The sequence below is a fragment of the Echinops telfairi genome, unplaced genomic scaffold (assembly GCF_000313985.2).
Source record: "Echinops telfairi isolate 266 unplaced genomic scaffold, ASM31398v2 ScPeMD7_1;HRSCAF=3_0, whole genome shotgun sequence".
Lineage (NCBI taxonomy): Eukaryota > Metazoa > Chordata > Mammalia > Afrosoricida > Tenrecidae > Echinops > Echinops telfairi.
This window is the reverse complement of record NW_022103896.1, coordinates 72,952,568-72,972,953: the sequence shown is the minus strand read 5'-3', so window position 1 is coordinate 72,972,953 and position 20,386 is coordinate 72,952,568. Positions and strand designations below refer to the sequence as shown.

The 20,386-nt window shown below is 44.5% G+C and overlaps 2 protein-coding genes across 8 annotated transcripts in view; one reads left to right on the top strand and one right to left on the bottom strand.

The window, feature by feature from the left end:
- The window catches only part of CSPP1 (centrosome and spindle pole associated protein 1), a 131,357-nt gene extending 129,320 nt beyond the window's left edge, over window positions 1-2,037 (top strand). For all 7 annotated transcript variants that reach the window (XM_030887566.2, XM_013007271.2, XM_045295822.1 and 4 more), the window contains one exon: window positions 1,193-2,037. In XM_030887566.2, coding sequence (XP_030743426.1) covers window positions 1,193-1,419 — 227 coding nt within the window. In that variant the 3' untranslated portion in view covers window positions 1,420-2,037. The remainder of the gene's footprint in view (window positions 1-1,192) is intronic.
- Window positions 2,038-3,278: 1,241 nt separating this feature from the next.
- ARFGEF1 (ADP ribosylation factor guanine nucleotide exchange factor 1) overlaps window positions 3,279-20,386 on the bottom strand; it is a 145,948-nt gene continuing 128,840 nt past the window's right edge. The window contains exons 35-39 of the mRNA XM_004697529.2: window positions 13,091-13,230; window positions 11,462-11,630; window positions 9,976-10,114; window positions 8,188-8,305; window positions 3,279-4,745 (exon numbers count right to left, since the gene is read on the bottom strand). Coding sequence (XP_004697586.2) covers window positions 4,581-4,745; window positions 8,188-8,305; window positions 9,976-10,114; window positions 11,462-11,630; window positions 13,091-13,230 — 731 coding nt within the window. The 3' untranslated portion in view covers window positions 3,279-4,580. The remainder of the gene's footprint in view (window positions 4,746-8,187; window positions 8,306-9,975; window positions 10,115-11,461; window positions 11,631-13,090; window positions 13,231-20,386) is intronic.

Below are 20,386 nucleotides of genomic sequence, written 5' to 3'. Positions count from 1 at the left end.
ACCTTTACCTTGGTCGTCTTCACCACGGACAGAGCAAAACAGCCTCAAGTTACAATGGTTCTAAGTCAGTCAGTCTCGTCCCATTCCATGAGGGTGCTTGGACTGTAGTTACCTTGAGAACCCAACCCCCACCGGACAGGCTGCCCACTGGCTGACCACTCCCACGGCATGGTGAGGGCTTCCTGCGCAGGCAGCAAATAAGCTCCTCTGCCAGCCCTGCGCTCCCCTTTTGCATGTAGGGCAGCAACGGGGACTTTGTATTAGAAATATCTGTAAAATATTCTTAATGCTATGAAACTGTATGACAAAAACTTCCCCCAGAGCCTATTACCTGTAATACTGTGTTAATTTGAAAGATATAATCAGCCTAGCAGACCTGATAAACTGAATATTGGACTTCTTATATCATACATGAAAAGATGTTGAATGAGGAGAGTAACTTTTTCTTACTAGACAGCCTTTTTGATCTGTTCTCTGTATTGGCTGTTCGTTTCCTTTTTCTTTTTAAAAGCAATATGTTTAACAGATAACAGTTAAATTGAGGGCAGACGCAGCATTTAGTCTGTTCTTTCAGAAGGTTTTCAGTTTCTAAACTTCACATTGTCCTTTCAAACAGGAGCTTTTTGGTACCATGTGGATTGATTGCTCATTAAATTGATTGCCCGTGTCCCTTTGCCGGGCTAATCCTTCACAGACCAGGAGATGGGATTTTTTAAAAAGAGAAATTGACATCACAGGGTAGGAAGCCAGATTTTCCTATTATTCTATCTAACAATAAGTGGTAACATACAAGATACGGAAGTGGAGTATGATCAATTTCATTAATAAGACAAATGTAAAAAACTACTTCTAGAGCAGAACAACAGGTTGGGATTAGTCCCCCAATGTTTTGCCAGTTAATTTTTTGGTGGTGTCCAGCAAGTTCCTCTGGGAAGTTGCAACAGTAATATGGCCTCTCCCGTGGGCACCTTCCTGTCGGGTGGCGTGTCCTTTTCACTCCGGAAGCCCTGGGGCGTCACGAGCATGGAGTCAATCACTTTCTGGGCCTGTAGCTCCATTTCTAAGTGAAGAGCTGGGTAAAGAAGGGCAGCTGGGAGTTCAATTCTGTGGGGACTGCAGAACTGTCATGGGTTGGGCATGAGAGCCTTGCTCAGTTGTGGGTTTTGTGTTTTTTTCTTCACCTGTCCTTTAGATGATGAGGGCTCATTGGTCGATCCTGATGACATCATGAAGCAAATGGGCGAGGACAGCTCTGTGGCAACAGAGCCCTGGCTCCGCCCCGGCACCTCAGAGACCATGAAGCGATTCATGGTAGAGCACCTGAGTCCAGAGCAGCAGCAGGAGCAGCAGCCAGAGCAGCAGGTTCCGGGGAAACCAGGCACTTTTCATTGGCAAGGCCTGTCCACCGCACACGGTTAAAATAAATGTGTACTGGACCCGCAGTGCCTTTTAAGGTGAAAGGAATGTTAAATTTGAACCTCTACTACATTCTCTTTGGCCCTTACCTGGAAATTACTTATGATCAATCAAGGAGTATTAGTTCCATGATGATGTATATTATGTACATAAATAAAATGCCACAATTATTGATGTAATGTAGAATTGTATAGGATTATTTTTGCACAATTTTGCCATAAATTAGGGTGGTAATGAACTCTTGGAATCAATTACCATATGTGCATTAATTTAAATTCTGCTTGTCCTTAAGATGAAAAAAACGTATCTTTACTGTAAAACCGGAAGTCTCTTACGTGCACACTTGATATTCTTTCTATTCAGAAGAAATTCATTCAGTAGATACATCTGTTACAGCTAGGATTATTCCACTTGCTCTGTAATTAGAGAATCCAATGTGCTAAGTTATGTTCACGTCATTTATACTCAGTATAAATGAGGGGAGCCATAATTGATTTTATTCCTGTGAGACATGCACTGTTACAGCTTTTTGCCTTATTGTGCCAATGAAGGCATTGTTTTAAGTTACTAATTTATATGATTTAACTACTTCTTAACAGAAATAAAATTTTATTTTCATTACCAATGTTGACTTATTTTAACTAGATTTAAGGTTTTTAGAGCAGATGTTTAAGGAGCTAAGGTGGCACCGTGGTCTAAGCATTGGGCTGCTAACTGCAGGGTCGGTAGTTCAGATACACCAGCTACCCTGAAGGAGAACAAAGAGTCAAGGGCTGTCAGCTCCAGTAAAGATCTATGGTCTCAGGAGCTACTGGATTATGAAAGTTGGTCCTTAACCAAGTGGCCATGGTTACAGCCTCTCCAATTTTTGTACCACCACCATCTAAACTGAACTCATGACTACAGTCAATTCCAACACAAAGTGACCCCTGGATAAGGACTAACTTTTCTCATCACTCAAGTAGCAAGTGGCCCCTTTAAAACAAGAGATTTATTCAAATACTGGGCAATCATTTTACCGGGATTGTGGGCTTCAGCCCCGTGACAGCTGGAACTCCGGCACTTTTCCACGGTAAAAGCTGAAACTACCCCACGGATGTGTAATTCACTGTACAAGCAACGGCTGCATTTTCAAATCCTGACATTTTGAATTTCAGCTCCATGTATCTTGGTTCTAAAGGCTCTAACCATGGGCTTATTGTTTTTTTTCCCTTATCTATCTTCAAGCGAGGTGCAATCAGTGTTTCCTTTGGGGGGTCGAGCCTGCATGCTACACCATCAAGGAAGAACCCCCGTTTGTCTGAAGCTCTCATCTCAGAAGGGCCCCAGGTCCTGGTGCCTAGCAGACAACCCCGATCTAGGACTGAACTGAGCTTGCCCAGGGCTGTGATTTGGTAATAAATACGGTGTCTTAGATCTATCATAACACTCTTTGTTCTCATAAAGCACACTGGTCAGTAACTGGTCAGTGAGCTTGGAAGCATGGAACAGAGACTAGACACTCCGTTGTTCATATAACCCCTTTAAGATAAGTCTTTGCTGACATGCTCCACTTTCCTTTTCCAGCCTGTTGATCCATGCAGCTCCAAGTGCGTTCCTAGGGCACAGTATCACACTGCAAATGGCTTGAGGAAAATTTAGCCATTCTCTCAGCATGCTGGGTAATGAATATTCAGAATATTTAAAGAGTATTTAAATATCCTATGCTTAGAAAGAAGGGAGGGGTGGGAATAGAGATAGAGCAAGGCATCTAATGTCACAAGTTGAGAGAAAACTGCAAACACTGGATTTGTAGTTTGGGCTGAAAGTAACCCTCCCATCAAAAAGAATCAAGGAAAACAGGGAGCCGAGAGTTATGCAGGTTGATTGCAATGATGAAATATTCAAAAACTTTATTGACCTATAACCTGATTAGAATATGCCAGATGAGAATATTGTACAGAAAGTTGTACAGAATTTTTTTACATAGAAAACTTTACATCTGTACCATATACATTTTATCCATCTGAGAAATTTTCTACACCACTGTTAATACGGAATGCTTGACAAGCTTGTCTTTTTAACCATCACAATTCACAGTATGAATACATTTCCAGTAAGCTTAACCACTCCCAAACCATGCCGGATTTATTTTAATATATTCAACATTAAATTCTGTACAGAGTAAAATCTACATCAAGCTCCACCCACCCCACCCCACCCCACCCAAAAGAAAAGAGAAAAAAAGTTACAGCAACCTAGATTTATTTTGCAGTGATTCAAGTTTCAGTCCATGAAAGATCATTATATTTTAATGGCTCATCTTTAAAAGCCCTAAGAGAAGCATATTACAGGTAGTTAGGTCAGTAGCGATATTTTCTACCATTTATGTTTTTCTTTTCTGTTGTCGGTCTTGACAAGTGTCCACCACAACAGCTTCTGGGCATATTCAGCCCTCAAAAGGATCACCGCCCCCCACCCCCAGCCAAAAGGGCAAAACCAAAAAGTCCCCGCAAAATAAAAAAGTTCAACCCAAACGTTTAGTGCATTTGACAAAATATTATGGGCATTTAGCAAAGGAATATGAAAATAAAGAAATAAAATAAAACAGTGCAGGATGAACTCTATAATGTTTGAGAGGTTTATATTACAGACCTGCATCTCTGTACATTTTTTCACAGAAGGATGATTACCAGTATCTCAGGGAGCCTGAGTGTGCAAAAATCTTCAGAATAAGAATACCACAGTTGCTAAATATCTTTACCATGAACAATAATTTCTTCTTCGTCCCCTGTCCCCCCTAGTTATAAACATTTTATCCTTCAAAATACAGCTCTCCTGAGTTGTACTTCTTGCAGAAGTTCAAATCTTTACAACTATAGTTCTTTGGGTAAGTTTCAAAACCTTCCGCACCTGCCATAAATACACGGGGCCTTTCCTATCACGGAGGAGAGAGGGTGCTGTTGACCCAAGTCTCCTGTTCAAGGAGCCCAACACCGCACAGTGAGTCCATCAGTCACTCAAAGGGGCTGGAGTGTTGCAAGTGTGACGTTATAGTTCTAACGCATTTTTTACCAGTAACCCTTAGACAAACAATTCAGAGAACTGCAGCTCCAGAGTCCACTGAAAGAGAAGAAGGATGTAACGCCAACAATAACACCACCACCGCAGAGCAACAGTGCCCATCATTGCTTGCTTATTCCAGCTTCCTGTTGAGGTGGTTGTGAGATCTGAAAAACGACTCCAATTCGCATAAAAAATCTCCTAAGAACAGCACGAAGTTCAGGAATCAAGTCAAATTGCATAATTTCACACAGGAGAGGGTAGTAGAATGATGCATGAGCTTTAAACTGGGGGGAGAAAAAGACAATTCTTTTAGTACTGCTTACCAACCAAAATCACAGCATAAATAAAACTGCCTTTAAATTCAAAGCATTTGGGCGGAGCACGGGGCGATACTGACCTGTGGAAAAATGGTCTTTGCATGAAGCAATGATTATTTTGACTGAGTGTGGAAGACTGAGAAGTATTCAAAAGACTCACTACATACAGCATGCACCTACATCATCTTATTTTGAAAAGCAACTTTGATCACATTTCCCTGACAAACATCAAGTAAATATTTGTTTCCCCCTGGATAATAAGCAGGTGCTAGAGGAGTGTTTTTAAGCAATCTGAGTTATCTGTACCCCTCTGTTTACTTGTAGGCGCTCTATGGCATGATGGTTATCTACTGGGCTGCAATCTACAAGGTCAGCAGTTCGAAAGCACTAGCCACTTGGTGGGAGAGAAACGGCTTTATATACCCCATAGAGATCCAGTCCAGAAACTCACAGGGCACTTCTGTTCTGTTCTGTTTAGGGCCACTTTGAGTTGGCATCGACTCAGTATTGGGCAATGAGGGTTTTTTGGGTTTTGTTAAAACTTTTAAATTTTACGGAAGATTCTAGCTCATGTTGCAGTATATAGTTTCAGGTCAAGAAAAATGCATTCTATATTTATACTTCATTTTTATACTTTGCCTCTACTATCTCTGCTGCAGTCCCTTAAAATTTCTAAACACTCTTCTGTTGTCCGTGTCCTCTCCTGTCCCTCTTCGTTCCTGAAGACACAGAGGCAGTGTGACATGCTGAAAGCGCAGCAACCTGGAAAGTGAGACGGGGCGGGGTGGGGGTAGGAGGCTTCTGCCATGTGGTTTTGACTCTATTGGTCTCAGGCAGATGGAAATGGAGCTGCATGCTGGATCCTGATGTGGTACCAGCATTGCTCTACCTCCATGGGGTCACTATGCCCCCAAAGCCACTTGAGATCACCTCAGAGTAACCCGAGTCTATTTAAGTGAGCTATTTGAGTGGTTAGGAGGCCTGGTGACATAGTGGTTACACATTGGGCTGCTAACATCAAGGCCAACAGTTCAAAGTGCCATCTGCTCTGCGGGAGAAAGATGAAGCTAAGGAGTTAGCGTCTCGGAAACCCACAGAGGCAGTTCTACCCTGTCCGACAGGGTCGCTATGAGTTGGAATGGTAGTAAGGTTATTAAAAAATATAACTTGTATTTTTTAAAACAGTAAAAGATATACTTTTGAAAATCTTAAAGTATGCATTTATATTTACAGTTATGTGCTTCTATTTTGCATTGGAAGCATCACAAAGTATTGGGTTAGTAAATTAATAGCAGTTCTTACTATATGATGAATGATTTACATAGCTTATAGTCCACACCTCAAGCTCCAATAGAGAACTTCCTGCCATCAGATCAATCCCAACTCACAGTGACCCTATAGTAAAAAGTACAACTGCCCTTGTGGGTTTCCAAGGCTGCAAATATTTCATGGGAGTAGAAAGCCTCTCTCCCATAGGGCAAATGGTGGTCCTGAACCACTGACCATGTATAACCCACTGTGCCACCAGGGCTCCCCGAGCTCTAATAGCTGTGGTAAATTTTACTGTCAGACCTCAGCATCTGCAAATGTGAAAATCAACAAGCCAGTGTTATTAATCTATGCTTCTACTTTAAAGGTGGCCTGGTGAAGCAGTGCGTAAGCATGCAACAGCCACCCCCCAAGTCACGGTGCGAACCGGAGAAAGACGTGGCAGCGTGATTCTGTAAAAATTCTAGCTCTGTCTAGCTCTACTCTGTGCTGCAAGGTGAGCTCAGTAGCAGTGGAAGTCTGTATATACCTTTATTCCTATTGGTGCAAATTCTGAAATGACAGGGCTCAGGATCACATGGAGCTACAAGATATGCTGCCAGAATGATAAAGGCCAAGTTCACAGGGGAGAGCTCTGCGTGGAAGCTTGAGAGGGGGGCGACACAGTTTGCAATGAGGACTGGGGGGTCCTAACGGGAATTCCAATATGAGAACTCCTCTGCGATGTATTCGAATTCTGGACTCCATGCTTGGGGCCATCATCCCATGTGGGAGGGTGTGCTGTACTACATGAATGGAGGAGAAGGGTGGGATCGAGCTCTGACTTTAGTAGAGGGTGTGAACCAAGCAACCCCCTTTAGAGCGTGTGGGAAGATGCTAGCTGGGGAATGCAGCTACTTGCATAGCCTTGGCCGAAGGCCAGCCCTCCTCCTCATGGCAGAAGGTCATCACCTGCAACTGTGCACGAAGCTCTGGGAGGGACGCACATGGAGCGGTGAGGGGAGGGGTCACTCACCTAGTCAGTCAGAGTCAAATCAACCCTAGCACTCAATGGGGTGACAGATCTTTTACTTCCTTACAAATAACTAGACGTCCTGCTTTTGGAGGGACAGTCCCGATTTTTGGAAAGAATGCACGACAAGCTAGGGTATACCGTTTTCAGCTGCCATGTGGCTATTTCGCCAGGATATGAGTGTTATCATCGGTGTCCCGCTTCACCAATGTGAAAATCTGGTCACCTTAAACTAGACTGTACTCTGCTAGAGGGTATGGCTTTGAGGGTCAGCTAAAGTCACACCAGACCCCATCAAAGCCACTCCTCGATATGTGAGTCCTCTCCGCGGCGCAGAGAAGACAGCCGAGGACCACTGGAAGAGCACGTCCGAGAGCTCTGTCTGAGTTGGGGAGGCTGCCAAGACCAGACGCACCAGAGACCGGGCACCGAAACTCAGAAGCAGCACCGAGGCTCTGGGGTACCTTCTCCTCATCTGGCTCATAGAGGCAAAACCCCAGGGACCATGTGGATGAAAACAGAACTGCAGAGAGTTCTGGCCACAGACTATCCCTACTGTTTGCTGATTCTGATTTGTGGTAAGCTATTAATTTCCCTAATAAACACCCTTAACTGTTGAGTATTCTGGTGAGTTGTGTGTGGCCACTGCAATGAATGATCGAATCTGGCACTGAGGTAGCATGCTGTGAGAGGAGCATCAGAGGCTGGGGTCAGAATAGTAGAGGATGGACAGCTGAGGCATATCCGACCCTGGCCTCATGGCAATAGGGAAGCCAGGAGGTCAGAGGGGGCCCCTAGGCTGTTTACGGCAGGAATCCTGTAGCTGGTCAAGGTACCCTCAGGGATTCTGAGCTCCAGCGGGTCGGGAGCATCACTGATGGGAGAGCAAAGCTGCGTAAGCCGGGAAACCAAGGATGAGAGACGGGACACCAAGGATGAGAGACGGGACGATGCCCTCCTTGAGGCTGAACAAAGCATTGGCTTGCCTCCTCTGCTCCTGAGAGCTCTCGCTAGGAAGTAGGTCTGCAACCCAGCGCGACTGCCTCAAATTTAAGTTCACAATGCTGGACAACCTAAGGAAATATGCTTAGTGAAGGGGCCAAGAAGTCCATGGCACTTCATACTTACCCTATTATCACTTATCTTTAGAACTTTAGTTAGGAACAAAAGCAGCAAATTTGTCCAAGCTTCTCGGTGGCTCTCTGACGTGAGAGTAAGGAAGTAGCTCAGTGCTTCACTGCAGACGCTGCAAAAGAAGAGACTTGCTCGTCAACGGGCTGCACACCTGCTGGAATGCGGTACACTGGGGACAGGAGTGGCGCGCAGAATAACAGATGCCATCTGTTTACAGTAACTGGGGTTTCAACAGAAACACTTTTTTGCCTTTCCATTAGGAAGAAAACCAGAGACATTAAGGTAAGTTTAACTTCAAAGTCACTGTCGAGCAGCAAAAACCCAGTGCCTGGTGTTGGAGGCTCGGGCTGACGTCTATGGTGGCCCTTCCTCTCGAAATGTGTGGCCACAGCAGTGTTGCTGCTGACATAGGAACAAACTAGGTGACCTCTTCAGACCCTAACTGGACTCTGCGAACATGTGTTCCCCAAGTACACGCAGAAATACACTGCAGAGAGATGATAGCATTCTTTCAGAATGGTCTACCCAATTCTTAGCATGGATTTCAATTTTTTAAAGGACAAAATAGCCATGTTGTTATGAAATGAAATAAAAATAAGAGCACACCAGGCAAATATTTTTCAAATTAAATGTAGGCATTCCCTTTCATATCATCTATGCCAATGAGGCTATCTTATGGCATTAAAAAACCCTTTAAACTATAAGATCCCTGGTGGCACTGTGGGTGAGGCACTGGACTGCTAACCTCAAGGTTGGCGATTCAAACCCACCAGCCACTCTTGGGCGAAAGAAGAGGTTGTCTGCATCTGTTAAATTTTACAATCTCCGAGACCTTACAGAGGGCTGCTATGAGCCAGAAGGACTCTCTTTGGAGGGTTTATAAACTATCACAAGATGGTTTGTAAATTGCAACAAATTTTTCTCCTCTACCCTGTAAAAGCAACAATAGATCCAATTTGTTGCTATCACCAGCTGTGCGATGCATGTTTGTTTTTAAGATCACGTCTAATTTTCAAAATCATTTTGTGGAGCAGGGTTGTCATGAGCTCCACCGCATGGCTAAGACACAGGGCCTGTGTGGCTCTGCAGCTCCAAGCCAGGCCATGGCACGTGCAGAGGCACCTGTGTCTGCGCTGAAGCTCAACTGAGATGCTTACTTTTTTTCAATTAAATCTCCTTTTACTGGAGGCTCTTAACAACTTATTACAATCCATACATCAATTGTATCACGGGACCGGGTAACAGGCACCAGAAGATCCATAACAAACAAACAAACAAAAACAAATTGTTGAGAACGAGTGGGGTCAGAGCAGAGACATAAAACCCATGAGTAGACAATGAAACATCCCTCCACAGAAGGGTCACAGAGAGGGATGAATCCACCAGGGCGCAGTAAAGCACTGATGCAACACACAATGTTCCTCTGGTTCCTTGAGCCTTCCTCACCCCCCACTATCATGACCCCAGTGCTGCTTCTCACTCTGGACTAGACTGGAGCATGTACACAGGTACAGGTAAGAGATAAAAGCTCAGGACACACAGAATGCAGGAACAGGAATAGCAATACCGGAAGGGGAAGGGGAGAAAGGGGGAACCCGTCCTAATGATTGACATATAACCACACCCCCCCTCCAGACGGAAGAACAACAGAAACTGGGGCAAGGGAGGTAACGGTCAGTGTGAAATATGAATAATTTATAATCTATCACGGGGACACAAGGTGGGGGGGGAGAGGAACTGATACCAAGGGCTCATAGGAAGTAAATGTCTAAAGATGCTTACTTTAACAGTCGGTGCTGGACCTCCTCCCAGGCGCTGGCCCGGCCCTCGTCCGTGTACATCCGGAAGAGGATGCGCAGCCCACAAGCCAAGCTACTGGTTTCCTGCTTCAGAAGGTTGGGTTTGGACTTGCCTTTGAAGCCTGCAGAAAGGGCAGGATTTTGTGATGAGTTGAGAAGGCATCTTAGTAACAGCCTATCCAGGGCACACTGTGCTTGTGGGGCTGGCCATGTACATAGCAGAGCCAGGATGTCAACCTTGGGGGCAGGGAGCACCCAGACTGTGCGGGGAATGGGCCAGTGCACAGCCTGAGGGTGACTTCCATGCACACATTCCCTCCCACTCAAGCTGAGGACAAAGGGTATACAACTACTTTCAGACTTGAAAGCCCCCGTCCAGGGCTGTAGGTGCAGTGGCACCGGCACTGGGTACCAGAGGAGCAAGTGCACACACCACCAAGTGGGCAAGCTGCTCAAAGGCATGGATGCGAATGCCTCATGGATGGAAAATGAGAGGGGCACCGACTGGGCAGCTCCTGGAGCCCTAGTGGGCGGTAGGCTGCAGAAAGGGGTAAACTAAGCACACAGGTCATTCTTTCACAGTCACAAGGATGTGCCAAAGGAAAGGCTAAGGTCAGATTTAAGAGCATGAACAAACCACATGTGTAGGAGTTTTGAGCTGATGCTCCAAGAACCCCAATTCCCTTCTTTCTGGGGCCTGCCTTCCCTCTCCTAACACTGTTTAGTATCGAACAGGCACTGAATAATGATTTCTTAAATAAACTCAACACTGTCAGGTTACCTCATTAATATAAAGCTTGTTCTTTATTTACATTTTCTAACATGTTCCAATACAAAGACCCCATCCATATCCACTGTAATCCCTCCTCCAACATTCGCTTTTGTTTTAAGGAATAATGGACGCAGCCAGGTAAACACACAGGAGCCATTCAAATCCCTGTGTCAGTGGTGGTGGGGGAGCCTTCCCTTCACCACACAGTGCTATTTTTAAGAAGCAGCCTGTCATGCTAGCATTCATGTTCGACTGCAGCCCACAAGGTCAGCAGTTTCTCTTCAGCTGCTCCTGGGGAGAAAGATGGGCGTTCTACTCCCAGGCGGAGTTCCAGTCTCAGAAACTCATGCGGGCAGTTCTCCCTGTCCTACAGGGTCGCTATGAGTCGGCATCGACTCGATGGCAGTGAGTTTTTTGTTGTTGCTGTTACCAACATGAAGGTCCAGACTGAGTACACAAGGTGAAGAACAATGGTGAAATCAGCCAAGCACCAGGCTGAATGGCTAAAGGGAAAGAGCCCTATCCAGGCAGTTGTTGGACTCTGTACATTAGGAAAAGGCCTGGCTGCTAGACTGACATTAAAATGAAAACCGGATACAGTGGCATGAATGCACAGGCAATGCATTCTGGGAAGGGTACACATCTGCTGCACATCCATGAGCGGTGAGGATGAAAACCCGAGACCTGCACAGCTTACCTGCTTTCCACAGAGCTGTCCTCTGTTCATTGTTTGAATTAAATGCTTTGGCAAATCTATGCGACTCTAATAAGCAGTCCAGTAATTTAAACAGCTGCTGTGATGTTAAAAAGCGGTACATTCCTTGGTCTTGCGTATCAACTCGAACATCAAAGTCCACTGCATCTCTCTGCAGGACACAAAGCACCACAGTGAGCACGGACAGTCAAAGCCACTGGAGCAGAAACCTACTCACTCAAGAGAAAACGGAGAAAGGCCCACCTCTAGTTCCTGTGAAATCCAGTCTCCATTCCATGTACCCTATCTATAGTGGCTTGTCATCCCTTACCTCCTCAGTCCCCCTCCTCTGTGCCTGCCTCCAACCATCCTCACCCCTACTCAACACCCCCTGCCCCCACTCCTATCCCCTGTTCCTCATCTCTGCAGGGCTGCCCTACTCTTAATCAGTCTGGAGTCGATGGACCATGACTACAATCATTCTTCTGAATAACTCCTCCTTCCTCTCTCCTTAGTAATTGGCTAGCAAAATTAAAGTCTGGTTCAATTCCTCGATACCCTGCATTCAGACAACAAGCCTGCCCTGTTAAAGAACTGCCTGGCTCGGATCCTCTTTAAATCCCCAGGGCTCTGGATGCTATCCTGTAACTGTATGTTTCCCTAGTTCATCCTTCTGGGCCACTGATTCAGGCCTTTACTGCTCTCCTCAAATATCTAATACTTTCTTGCAAACTCACTTGATGGGTGACTTTTCTTCTGATGTCCTTAATAGAAGCTACCAGGAGAAATCTTCCACAAGCTCCCAGCAACAAATGTCCTCATCTTCCTATACCCACACACTTTGTCTTCCCTGCTGCTGCCAGGAGTGACAGCAAGCTTCTACCTAAGGCAGTCATGTGCTCTAGACCCCATCCCCAGCCTCTGAAACAGATAGACGGCTCTAGAAAATAGCCTGCTCCCTTCTGTACTGTTTCTCTCTGTCTAATGCAAACTCTCAGTGATTGTGCTGTAATGTAATCTCGCCAGGCCTGACAAATAAAGCAAAACAAAATACCCCGCTTTCCTGACCTTCTTCCAGTTACAATCTACTTCGCTGTGCTCTCACACACTCATGCATCTTGAAGAAGTAACTGATATTTGCTGTCTTCATATCCTCTTATAAAACTCATTAGAACTAGGCCTTTGTCACCACTGCGCACAGACACATCTTATATGGTCACCAAAGTCCTCCTTATTGTTAGGTTCCGTGGTCAGTCGCGGGCTTCATAGGGCTTGAGCAACCTGGAGTATCTGATGGAGTGGGTTAGACCCTCCTGTTAGCGCAAGCCTTCTATGATCTCTAGGAGGCATTGTTTCCCGTGCCTCCTTCAGCTTCCCTGATTTGTTTTCGGTCTCTCACCGGGTGGCTATCACTGGATGTATAAGATAATGGTAGTGGGCCCAAGGACCAGATCTGCTCCACTGACCTGCTCTAGACATTCTCTAGTCTCATGGTTTAAAATCACAACCTTAAGATGATGATCCCACCCCCTCACACCAAGTTAATATTTTCTGGCCTCTGCTCTGAATCCCTGAATGCTTATTCTATTTTCCTACTCACACAAAACAGTAGCTGCCCTCACACCACCTTACCTGTGCAGCAGCTAAGTTCTCTGCGTCTTCCTTCTTACTCGTGGCCGGGAAGAACACAATGTTGTCTATAGTCTGGATGAGTTCCAGCTGCACAACACATTTAATCAACAGGGCAGCAAACAGTTTTTGTTCTGGAAATTCTGTGAGGAAACCCCCCAATGCACATGCAAACAAAAAATTACTTTGAATCCTCTTTAATTTCTATGACAGTATAATGCTAAGGTCACAATAGTATATATGAAGGTAACTTGCACATACTAATCACATTAAGGCACTGTGTTTTACACATTAATGACACTATGTAGGTACAGTTAAATCCGTATTTAGAAGAACATTAAGGGACTATTTTTTAAAAATAAACAAAAATACACTACATAGTTTGGAAGAATGTACATGACAAAGAGGTTCTGCTATAAATTTTAAAAGTAATTTCAAGTAATTTGTGGGAAAAATGAGGAAACCTCCCCCAAAAGTTAAGACTTAGTGTAAACGAAGTTCACCCAATGAAAGTAAGCAATAAAAGACATATACAGTACAAAACCCACAAAACTGAATTTATATAAAAAAAAGGAAGTAAGGGCAAGCCAAGAATCCAAATCAAACCAGGCAAATGTCAGGAGTGAATGACTTAACCACAGCACACATTTTACTAGGGTTCAGATTGGTTGTAGTAGCTAAAATTATTTCCTATTTTCAAACAGATTTATTTGAAAAGAATGCTATACAAGTTTTGCAAGCAAATAGTAAAAAAGTTGACAACTTCAAAGTAACATGGCCATCCCCTTGTTGGTTATTATACAGCAGTATTATGCTAGCCTAAACCAATCCTCTTTAAGTATTTTGTCAATTCGCAAACCTATAAGGATATAGTCAAAGAATGTGCCACTGCACTCTAGTCACTCCTTTAAGCAGCTGAGCAGATGTGGAAGTGCAAGATGAGGAATCAGGACTCAAAGACTGAGATTCTAAAGGGACTCTGAGCAGGGCTATGTGCTCCAGGGGCAACCATGACCCCACAGACCACACCTCACCCTGGGTCCTGGGGCAGTTTGCTCTGGAAGGTCCTGTGGAGGCAGACGGTTGCCCAAGGGAGATGTTGATCTACGTCAGTTGTGGCTGTTGGGCGCCATCCAGTAAGTAGGTTTCCACTCACAGAAACCCTGTGCAGAACAGCAGGAAACACTGCCCAGCCCCGCAAGCCCCGCACTGTCCTCACAATTGTTCCCATACTAGAGAGTCCCTTGTTGCAGCCATGCTGTCAGTCCACCTTGAGAGCTGGACAATGAAGAAGCCTGAAGAAGAATCAATGCATCTGAATTGTGGTGCTGGAGAAGAATGCTGAAAGACCATGGCTGCTGAAAGAACGAGCCCATTGACTGTCTTGGAAGAAGTATGGGAAGGATGGGGAGACGGTCTTACATACTTTGGACATGTTGTCAAGAGAGACAAGTCCCTGGAAAAGGACACCGTGTTTGGTAAAGTAGAGGCGCAGTGAAAAAGGAGATGTTTATCAATGGTCACTGGATGGTCCAGGAGATACAAGCTTCAATCTCTCAGTTCCTTTCAAGAATAAGCATTTTTACTACAGATTTCCTCTTCGTATGGAAATTTGTAGAAGTGAAACTCATTCTTGAGGATTTGGGACGTAGCAAAATAACTTTAGCTATATTTAATATTTATTTAGGCCATTAACAAAGGTACCTTTGAAAGTATTTTCAACAAATGTTATTCTATTCAAACGTGGTTCTTGGTATAAGATCTCTAGTTAAAAAACAACAACAAAAAAACCTCCCCAAAAACAAAAATAAAAAACACCAGATTCATGATTGTCTCTTAAATGTCTTCTCTGGAGTCCTTTCTACAGTCACTCTCTCATATGCACCATGCATCACTTCACTCATTTATTCAAGTAATCAAAACATTCTCGAACCCTGGAGCAGGAAACTGGTGTTTAATGAAATGTCAGTCTCATTAGCTTCAATGATGTTTAGGGTGCTAAGCAAGTTTACAGTGGGAACAGATACTTCTAGTCCCTGGTTGCAATGGCAGGTGAGGCTCTGATGTCTCAACTTGGGAAGCCAAGCCTTGTCATGCACTGCTATCTGTTGAGCAGTGGACAGGGGTCCTAACTCCAATCTCACTAGCATGAAGCAGGAGCACATGTGAGGACAATGTCTCTTTCGACAATTTATGCTCAGAATAAACACCCGCACTGCCAGGGTTTATGTGGTGACCAGTTCACTGGTCATGGTGGTCTACTCAATCTAGACCAGCAATGAAGTTTTCTGAGGATGAAGTAAGAGTGAGGGAACTCCCTTCATGTGGGGTAAAGGATTCAGGGGTGTGCTGGGATCTTTCCTCTGAGTATGAGAGTCATGTGGTCTCCAAACAGAAGTATCAAAGGTCCAGTCTGTTCACAACCTGAAAGGAAATGGCCCACAGGATGGGCGCCAGATGCCATAGAGAATGGTTGGTGTTCTGGTCACTCCTCACACTCTTCATGACAAACGGTAACAGGGCTGTGGGCTAACTGGTCACTGGTGTGTTAGAATACAACCTCCTGAAGAGGAATTTAACCTCTACAGTAGCGTCATTCATTTATAGATAAGCAGCTGGGAAGGTGCAAGATCTCAACACCACCGAGTCGATTCCGATTCCCAGTGATCCTATACAACAGAGTAAAAGTGCCGACCATGGGTTACAGGAGTTAACAACTCTTTTGAGAAACAAGCAAGGCACAATGACTGAAGCTAGAAATTCACTTGAGGTTAGAGACTGTAACTCTTTACGGGAGTTAGCAACCTATCTCCTCATAATCTACTATACTACCAGGGTCCCTAGATGCAGGATTCTTAAAGGAGAAATGACCACCTTTCCTTTCTCAATTCAGGAATCAGACACTAGGGACAAAATCTTAAGGTAAGACAGGTGACAGCACAAGCTAGTCTCTAAGTCAGTGGTTCTCAACCTTCCTAATACCGCGACCCTTTAATACAGTTCCTCATGTTGTGGTGACCCTCCAACCATAAAATTATTTTCGTTGCTGCTTCATAACTAATTTTGCTACTGCTATGAATTGGGCGACCCCTGTGAAAGGGTCGTTCGACCCTCAGGTTGAGAACTGCTGCTCTAAGTACTCAGGACTGGGAAATAAATACATATCATTAAAAGCCTGTGAGAATTAAGTATCGATCTGGGTCAGCTTTCTGTAAAGGACAAATGAGGCAAGAACACCAGAGGCAGCTTATATTGCCTAATAAACTTAAAAGTTTAACTAGATCTCTGGAGTTCAATGTGAGACAAGGTTGTCAGCCAATCACACAGACTCTGTGGGTTTGAGATCAAATAATTGAAAAAGTCTGTTATTTTACCACCTGCCACCTGACCATCCTTGATGGTCAGTAGGGCCCACCTTAACTCTCAATGGTGCTAAGCAGCCTTGGAATTAGAGGCAGTCAAAGGCCGTCTTTTGTGGAATATGATCTGTATACTCCCAGCTTTCCGAGTTTAATTAAAAAAAACCAAAAACCTTTGTGTCAGCCTATGTATACAGGTCATCAAGTATACAGCTCAGTTTAAAGGAAGAATTAACTCTCTAGAATGCTCTAGTGTGGAGGGGAGATAAGTGAGGCGGTGACCAGGTGAGGGTGTAGGAAACAAGCTAGTCTGGAGAGGCTGTGATGAAGAAATAGCAGAGAGGTATCAGAGCCGAGAAAGGTGACAGGCAAGTAAACCATAACTGCATTTCTAGTTAATCCTGAAAATTTATCGTGGTTTTTTACAAAGGGAAAAACAACCTGTACTTTCTGATTTGGGGGAAAGCCTATTTAAAATTTACTTGCCTCTGGATTGCATGAGGAACCCTATAACTAACTCACTACTATTGGTCTACTCTGACTCACAGCGTTATTGGACCATGTGCAAGACTTAAGGGCTTCAGCAGAATCTGTGCCACGGTCACCTCCATGTTTGGAACTGACTCGAGACTACTCCTCCCTCGGAGATCTGCTAGCCTGTGAAGAGACAGCAGACATCTACTGAACCAGAGACCCATGGCTGCTAGAAGCATGGCAGAAACTTGATGACAAGAGCCAGGAAGATGGCTTGCTCCTCTAGCTCGACCTATTTGGTAGTCCACAATTCCACTAGGAACCTTTTCTAAGGGACTACCAGGGGTGCAAGTGTGGGGTGGCTGCTGTAAAATTGGTAGTCACTTAGCCTTTGGTTCAGGGTACCCTCTAACTCTAAGAAAAGACACGAGTCCCAAATTAGCCAAGTGAAAACTTTCTTTCTTTTTTTCCTTGATCAAATTCTCTCTCCACCTAGCTAAGCATATTGAAGTCTGGGCTCAGGGGCAGGAGAGCCGCTCATTATTCTGCCCTCGTGGCATTTTCTAATAGCCAGTCTATTCGCAGGAGAACAGGAATGAAAATAAAAATGGATCATTTACCACTACCAGCTTCCTTTTAGAAAACAAGCAAAACCCAGTGACTGAAGCTAGACACTCAGTACTTGGATTTTGGAGCTACATACCAAAGTCTGTCTGCTTTCTAGAACAACAGCAAGCACCTAGGATCCTTTTCTAATTCCCTAAAAAGCAAAATACCTCTTTATTGTTCCAAAAGAGTGTTATATACATAAGAGGCCCAAAGAGGAATAGCAGATAGCAATGCTAAAGGTTATTTAAATGAAAATTTTAAATAAAAATTTGGTTGTTTTTTACTTAAACAAATGATAGCATGATAGAAAATATTTTCATCTTTAAACTTAGAAAGATTTTTAGTTCATTTTATTAGGATACAATATCACAGAACTCTGTAGTATCCATTACTCCGCTTAATCAAACACCTGAACTCTTCAAAATACTGTTCAAACACTATGAGTCTTTAAATAGTGAAGTGTGTAAGTGGACCCCATCTCACAATGCATATAAAATTTAACTCAAAATGGGTCATACCCAAATGTTAAGAACAAAAACTAACTCCTAAAAGAAAACACACGGGAATATCCTTATCATTTTGCATTTGGCAAGGAAATCTTAGTTATGACAAAGGCAAGAACTACAAAAGAAAAACAAATAAAGAAATTAAGACTACCAAAGGAAATAGAAGAAAGACCTAGGAGGCAAAGGGCATTTACAGAGGTCTAGATGAAGGCAGGTACATATGTAAATATATTTATATGAGGATGGGGAAATAGATCTATGTGCATATATTTATAGGCTTAGTATTAAGGCAGCAGATGGACATTGGGCCTCCATGCAAGTACTCCCTCAATGCAAGAGCACTTTGTTCTATTAAATTGGCATTCTATGATGCTCACCTTCCCAATACAATTGCTGAAGACAAAGCTGGTGAATAAGCAAATGTGGTAAAGAAAGCTGATGGTGCCCGGCTACCAAAAGATATAGCATCTGGGGTTTTGAAGGCTTAAAATAAACAAGCGGCCATCTAGCTCAGAAGCAACAAGGCCCACATGGAAGAAGCACACCAGCCTGTATGATTACAAAGTGTCGAAGGGATCTGGTGTCAGGCATCATCAGAACAAAAAGTCATCATTGTGAATGAGGGGGCGAGTGCGGGGTGGAGACCCAAAGCCCATCTGTAGGCCACTGGACATCCCCTTACAGAAGGGTCTCGGGGAGGACATGAGCCAGTCAGGGTGCGATGTAGCAACGATGAAACATACAACTTTCCTCTAGTTCCTAAATGCTTCCTCACCCCCACCCCTCACCCCCACTATCAGATCCCAATTCTACATTACAAATCTGGCTAGACCAGAGGATGTACACTGGTACAGATAGGAATTGGAAACACAGGGAATCCAGGGCGGATGATCCCTTCAGGACCAGTGATGTGAGTGAGGATACTGGGAGGGTACAGGGAGGGTGGGGTGGAAAGGGGGAACCGATTACAAGGATCTATATGTGACCTCCTCCCTGGGGGATGGACAACAGAAAAGTGGGTGAAGGGAGACGTCGGACAGTGCAAGATAAGACAAAATAATACTTTGTAAATTATCGAGGGTTCATGAGGGAGGGGGGAACGGGGAGGGAGGGGAAAAATGAGCTGATGCCAGGGGCTTGGTTGGAGAACGGATGTTTTGAGAATGATTAGGGCAATGAACGTACAGATGTGCTTTACACAATTGAAGTACGTGTGGAGTGTGATCAGAGTTGTATGAGCCCCTAATTAAACGATAAAAAAAACAACAAAAAAAGAAATTAAGACTTCGTGCAATTTAAAATCCTGTGCTTCAAAAGATATTTTTAAAAACGATAAAGCAAAAACCAAACAAACAAAAACCCATGTACAAATTGGAGGAAATACCTGCAAATATATAGGTGCTAAGGGTTAATCTTCAGAATATTTAAAGAACTTTTAAAACTCAACAACGAGTAGGGAACCAGTGGAGAGGTCTGAGGGGCAAGCCCCAATCCCAACTACTATGTGGACACCTACCCCTCCCCCAAGAAGAATTTATTTCAAAGGACGGCAGAGTCTGCAGCGCCGGGAAAGGGACATATCTGATTGGAGCACATAGGGGCAAATGAAGGGGGAGGAGGAGAGAGTGGAACACATCCTGGCTCACCAGGCTATGGGGACGATGATCCTGATTGGACAAGCCAGTCCACAGAGAGGACCACATGGCCGGCCCTACTATGAGACATGGTGCCCCTCGCTGACCCATAGCCCTACAGGGGACAGCACTGGAGACACAGTGTGGGAACTGTACCAGATTTGATCCCGCCACACTGAGACAAGACACTGGGGGGTGGGGTGGGGGTGCAACAGAACAGTGGGGGAATGGAGCAGCGAGGTCCCCAGGGAATGCTGAAGGTGGACTTTGAGGCCAGGGCATGGTGCCCCAACAGGCTGGACTGGAAAACACTCCTAAAGGCCATCAAACAATCCATGAACTAACTACAAGTTGCTCTTTTTTGTTGTGTTTTGTTTGTCACTGGTTTGCTGTATATTATTGTCTTGTTTAAGTGCATGTTATTATCCCCGCAAGCCTGTCTAAATAAGATGAGCTGGATGAAAAATCTGGAGGAGAAAACATGGGAGAGGGGGAGGTGGGGGGGGAAAGGAAGTGGTGTTAACAAACCCAGGGACAAGGGAACAACAAGTGATCCAAACTGGTGGTGAGGTGGGTGTGGGAGGCCTGGTAAGGCATGATCAAGAGTAATGTAACAAAGAGGAACTGCTGAAACCCTGGTGGGGACTGAGCATGATAGGGGGACAGGAGGAAAGTCAAGGGAAATGGAGGAAAGAGCTGGGAGGCAAAGGGCATTTA